This window comes from Rhinichthys klamathensis, unplaced genomic scaffold (assembly GCF_029890125.1).
Source record: "Rhinichthys klamathensis goyatoka isolate OS25496 unplaced genomic scaffold, OSU_Roscu_1.1 h1tg000547l_1, whole genome shotgun sequence".
Taxonomy (NCBI): domain Eukaryota; kingdom Metazoa; phylum Chordata; class Actinopteri; order Cypriniformes; family Leuciscidae; genus Rhinichthys; species Rhinichthys klamathensis.
In genome coordinates, this window is record NW_026607018.1 from 707,044 (window position 1) to 713,043 (window position 6,000).

Here is a 6,000-nt window from a genome sequence, read left to right on the forward strand (position 1 = left end):
ACAGGCGGCCAAACTACGGCCAACCCCTGCCCACCGCGCCCAGGACTGTACAGCCACTGCCACACTCTACTTTATGGATCCAGACGCCACTGATGCAAGCCCTGATTTAGTCGAGCTCCAGTACACCCAGCTATAGGTGTGACCATCAAGAACTTACTGCCTCCCATTTGCTGAAGTGTTGCCAAAGAGAAGGCAAGAGGGAAGGGTGAAGGGGGAGGGAGTCACTCAAAAAAGCACAAAACACCTAGAAAAAAAAAACAGATTAAATAATTGATTATTTATAGGGATAGTTCACCCAAATATGAAAACTCACCCTAATGTCATTCCAAACCCGTATGAATTACTTTCTTTCATGGAACACAAAAGATACTGTGGAGAATTTTTAAAGTCTAAACATTTATTTTTAACTCTTTCTCCGCCAGCGTGTTTTTAAAAATTTGCTAGCCACCAACTTGCCGTTTTTGATCATTTTCACAAAACTTGCATGGCCCCCAGAATATTTTGTTGTATGAATATCTAAACATGCAATATAACAAAAGAAAAAACAGACCCTCTTCTTTTAAACAAAAAAAATCATGATTCAAAATTCAACACTTGGGAATGTGGGCAAGTTTCATAAAAAAGCAACATTTTGAGAAAAAAGCTGAGAAAATCATGTTTTTGTCTAAGCCTGGATCAGATTCAGAACGATGATTAAAACATAGATGGTGTAGATTGAATCCATCAACACCTTCACAATAAAGCTTCACAGTCCTATACAACTTCCTGGGTCAACATTTCATTCTTTAACATTAGGCAGTTTTGATTTAAATGCTGTTTAATGTTGATGATCGCGTTATTTTACATATGCATATGATAACATGAGATCACTTGTTTCGATCACTTGATCACTTGAAGACCCCCCCTCCCTTTCCATTTTACATATTTTATTGGACTGCCCCTCTTTTAATGCAAGTAGACAACATTTTTATGCTGTAAGTTCCCTTAAAGGGATACTCCACCGGTTTTTCATATTAAACTGTTATTCCCTTAACTAAGACGAGTTGATACATACCTCTCTCGTCTCAGTGCGTGCACTAAATCGCTCTGTCTTGCGGTGAAACTTTGATAGCACTTAGCTTAGCCCAGTTCATTCATTAGGATCCAAGCAGAGAAGCGACCAAACACCTCCACGTTTTCCCTATTTAAATACAGTTACACTAGTAGTGTAACTCGACCAAGAATGGTGACACAAAATAAAACGTTGTGCTTTTCTAAGCGTGTAAAGTGGATAACTATAATGTATGGCGGAATACCAAAGCAAGTGCTTGGGAGCACTTCGACTCGGCGCAGTAATATCATCACTCTGGAGAGGGAGAGGGGGAGAGGATTTTTCACGAGTGATGATATTACTGCGCCGAGTCGAAGTGCTCCCAAGCACTTGCTACAGTTTATTTTGTGTCACCATTCTTGGTCGAGTTACACTACTCGTGTAACTGTATTTAAATAGGGAAAACGTGGAGGTGTTTGGTCGCTTCTCTGCTTGGATCCTAATGAATGAACTGGGCTAAGCTAAGTGCTAACAAAGTTTCACCGCAAGACAGAGCGATTTAGTGCACGCACTGAGACGAGAGAGGTATGTATCAACTCGTCTTAGTTAAGGGAATAACATAGTTTAATATGAAAAAAACGGTGGAGTATCCCTTTAAGGAGTTAGTAAGATTTTACCAGGAAAGGTTTTAGATTTTTTTATCTTATGTAACTGTAAAACATCCAATATAATCTTAACTGCTGTACTTTTCTTTTTGTTTGGTTTTCATTTTTTTGCCATGAAGATAGCCTCAGGTGTTGACAGGGCATTAGAAAATCTATACTACGACAACTACAATCTCAAAAGGCAGTTGTCTCTATTGTAAACGTCAACGGGACTCAAAACTTTCAACCTTCATAAACTACATTAAAATAGCGTGAAATTAATCCATATGATTCAACCACAAATATCATGCTGTTTTGGTCACAAGATGTACAAAAATAATAATAAATAATAATAATTTCACGCTACTTGTCCATGGCCATTTTGTAGCTTTAAATGTTGGGTTCCCGGTGACTTTTTAATGGATTAAACTGCTAAAACATCCTTCAAAATATTTTCTTTTGTGTTCCACACAAATCATACGAGCTTGGAACCACAGAAAATGATCAGAGAATTTTCTTTTTTGGGATGTACTGTCCCTTTAAGTGTATATGATAGCTTTTGTATTCAAATCCATTAGCTCTTTGTTATGGGCAACTACTTATTTAGTTCTATTATTTAAAATTATGTTTCCAAGTAACTTTCTGCATACAAACATCCCCAATTTGCGAGATCAGTCAATTCTATGTCTTCTGCTGCTTCAGCTAGGTTGTTAGGCAAAGGTTGTACCTGGATCCCTAAACTAAAGTGTGTGCAATGAGAAAGCCAGTGACTGATTGACTTTTGTTCAAGTGTTCTGCAGTTACTCTTCTGTCCTTGTCTCCTCTCCTTCTCTCCTTTCCCTTTGGTGATATCTTGAGTTGAGGCAAGCACGTTGGCGAGAGCAACAGCTCATAAACCACATATGTTGGTTATCAATAACATAATATAACATTTTGCAGACATTGTTGAATAATAGCGATCAGACTTCAGTATTATGACTACCATTTGTCAACTGCTTGAAATTTGACTGGATTTGAATTAGTACCACATAAAGAGATAAGAACGTTTACTGGCTTTCAGACTATATTGCTTTCACCGACTTCTTGTTCTCGCTTTAAGGTGTTCAGTCTGCCATATGCCTGTACAATTTGAGTGTTTCTTTTATGTATGGTTTTGTTTTTAGTTTACGATATACACTGTACGAAGGGAGTGATTGGAGCTCTGGCAAGCAATAAGAACCACACAATAACCAACTTTACACATTTTACGTTTTATATCCCCCTTCTGTGTCTTCTTATTGCAATTATATGCCAATGTCCAGGTAGTCACAGGTTCTCTATGGTCTCATACAGGACACTAAGGGCTGCACTCTGGAGATGGCATCTGGCTCATTGGCATATAATGAAATTGCAACTGCTGCAGGATGCGCACGGGACGTTTGGCCAGAGAGAGAAAGAGACTGGGAAGACACGCAGGCTTTTTACACAGGTCAGCCGAGACCTGAGCAGGGATACCTGTCAGTGGGGTGAACAGGGCTTGAGAATATGAAGTCATTTAGAGGAAGGACATGCGTTCTCCTGGAGCGGGTTAGGACTCTAGATAAATCAGATTACATATGTGGATGTGGGTGGTGAGGTAATTATGACTCACTCATGCATAGAGAACTAACTGATGACAGACACCCAGGCAGAGTCAGAGAGATTAATTCATCCATATTGGGTGGATTAATAAGTACTTTCTGTTTAGAGACTGATTATTTTATTCATGGAATCTCTTTGCCAAAGCAGCACTAACAGGAATCCCACTGTGTGCGCCTCTCCATTTCGCTCGGCATTCTCATCATCTGTTTGTCATCCATCAGATCACCCATTCACTCGCCACACCGATGTCCCAAAACATTGCAATCTGGAATCCAAAAAGAGATTGGCCTCCAGTTGTGTTGTTTGTCACAGCTGTAAGTGCCCCAAATTGGGCGTATTTTAATGGCAAATTAATGCATTTTTAATTAGTGGCACATTCAGACTTTCTAGTACAGCTTCATGAGCTCTACAGTAATTATCTCTTCATTGATCTTATGACTCAGAAACATAGTCTCATAATGTGACACCTCTAATTACCCATAAATGGTACAAAACTGTAGACTATACAGCTGATCCGCTGGCATCGACCCCGTAGACCTCTGCGATTGAGTTAAAGAGCTGATTCGCCCAAAAGTGAAAATTCGATTACTCTGTCATGTCGTTCTAAACCAGTATGAATTTCTTTCTTAGAAACACAAAAGAAGACATTTTATAACCTGCTTTTGTCCATATAATAAAAAGTCAATGATGAACTTCTTTTGTGTTCCAAAGATGGAGGAAAGTGATACAGGAATGACAAGAGGGTGAGTGAATGATGACAATTTTCATTTTGGAGTGAACAATCCCATTGAAATGGACAGGATGCATTACTGAGCTGACTTGTACTAAACAGAGAAGAAGAACAGTGATTAACAGAGTAGTCCTGGATGTAACGGTTATCAGCGTTTACTGAAAGCTTCATAGTATCGAGTCCACCCTCCTCACTCTCCTACGGAGGATAAATGGTAGGAGAATTAAATGACTATCAGAACTGTGTGGAAAAAATGTAAGCAGTTAGCAGCCTGTTAATGTTGGCTTGATTCTTTCATTAAGTGGCACGCCACGGCATCACTGGCGCATGACCGAAGCTATTTCACGGCGGTGCGTATCAAAGAATGAAGAAATACCTTTTTCATGGCTCCTCCGAAATAAGCCCAAAACATTGAAGCGCCGGGGCTTGTGTTTGCAATTCAATTTATGGCCCATGTTTCCCAGCACACACTCTCATTTGCATCATTGATTTTTTTTTCTTCATTCCGTAACTTTTCAGATATGAAGCTGTTTTAGCATTCAGACCTTTTGCTTGCTGGAGCGGGTGGGAGATGAGATGGATTTGATTTTATTTTTATGAGATTATTCCGTGCTGTCAGTAGTACGTTGTGTAATTGGTATCATTAATCAGAGCTGATGTGATTGTTGGAGCCCTTGGAAAACACCTTCTGCTATTTTCTGAAAGATTGCATGCACTTCCATGTTCCTTTCATTCACATCTGTTTTTGCTTCAGTGTCCGTCCAATTTTTGCTTGTCATTTCTCATTTTCTTTCCGCCTTCCACCCCACAAATCAATTCCCACCTTTTCATCTTTCCTTCACCTTAGACTCTGTCTCAGTCGGCCTGTTTCTTTGTCATTCCCAGGACAAAGAGATGGATCTGGAGCAGGTTCACCAGCGTTTGAGTGGGCTGATGGAGGACGATCTGGTGCACAAGCAGCTGCCAGGTCAGTCTCTGGAGATCTCTGCCCTGGACATGGGCAGCATGCGTCCACAGCAGAGCTCCCAGGAAGCCATGAGAGATTTCCCCCGTGGGGGCCTGTCCGTGACTTCGTTCCTCCAAGAGGGTCCTGGGGTCGGCCGCGTGCCCGGACGGAGCCTCCCCCTCCCTCTCAGCAGTTCCACTCTGCCGCCCTCCATGCGCTGCAAACACCGGGCGCCCAACGGAGGCCTTTTCCGCCAGAGCCCCGTAAAGACACCTATGCCCATCTCTTACCAGGCAGTGCCCGGGGGACCCATCCCAGAAGCCATTGATCCAAGCCATGGGACCTCTATTTGAACCAACCTGTCAGAGCGTTCTAAAGACTGCCAACCAGCCAATCACAAAAACTGAGTTTGAACCAGGTCTGGTTGCATTTATATAATTACATACATACATACAGATATGGAGATCTCTTTTTTTCAGTACAGATACTTATGACTGTGAGACGCTGAATTTCCTTGCCTGTACATATTTGTATATAATGAGAGACAGCAGTGAAGTCAAAGTGTATTTTGAATATTCATGATTTTTTTGAAGTTGAGTTTAAAAGACGTAATTACATAACATACAGACTGTTTGAATGGCTTTGTAAATTTTGTTCTAAAATAAAATTGAGAATTCCTTGTGGATGTTTTCTAAGTGCCATGTTTAAAGTTTTTTTTTTTAATTTAAAGTAGAAAAGATGGGGAGAAAACAAAAACAGTCTGTAAATATTTTGATCGTGTAAGTTTTTGTTTAATATAAAGGAAGCTTTAAAGAGAAACGAATCAGTGAAACTGCAGGTTTGTGAAGGCATCGTCCGCGTGACGTTAGATCCCAGGGAACAAAGTTTTTGTAGAATCTCTTCATACTCTTAGAGTATGTATAGAGACTGAAGCTGTCTTAGCCTTTGACAGCCATGTGTACAAAACCATCTGTAGACTCCAGTGTACAAGACGCTCACCTTTATAACAGATACGTTCTAAAAGGGAGAC

General features: G+C 40.5%; 1 protein-coding gene across 2 annotated transcripts in view; it reads left to right on the forward strand.

The window, feature by feature from the left end:
• Positions 1-5,653, forward strand: part of grid1a (glutamate receptor, ionotropic, delta 1a) — a 367,672-nt gene extending 362,019 nt beyond the window's left edge. The window contains exons 16-17 of one of the 2 annotated variants that reach the window (XM_056238894.1): positions 3,007-3,142; positions 4,910-5,653. In XM_056238894.1, the coding sequence (XP_056094869.1) occupies positions 3,007-3,142; positions 4,910-5,298 (525 nt within the window). In that variant the 3' untranslated portion in view covers positions 5,299-5,653. The remainder of the gene's footprint in view (positions 1-3,006; positions 3,143-4,909) is intronic. The other variant, XM_056238895.1, reaches the window with a different exon arrangement.
• The last annotated feature ends 347 nt before the right edge of the window (positions 5,654-6,000 follow it).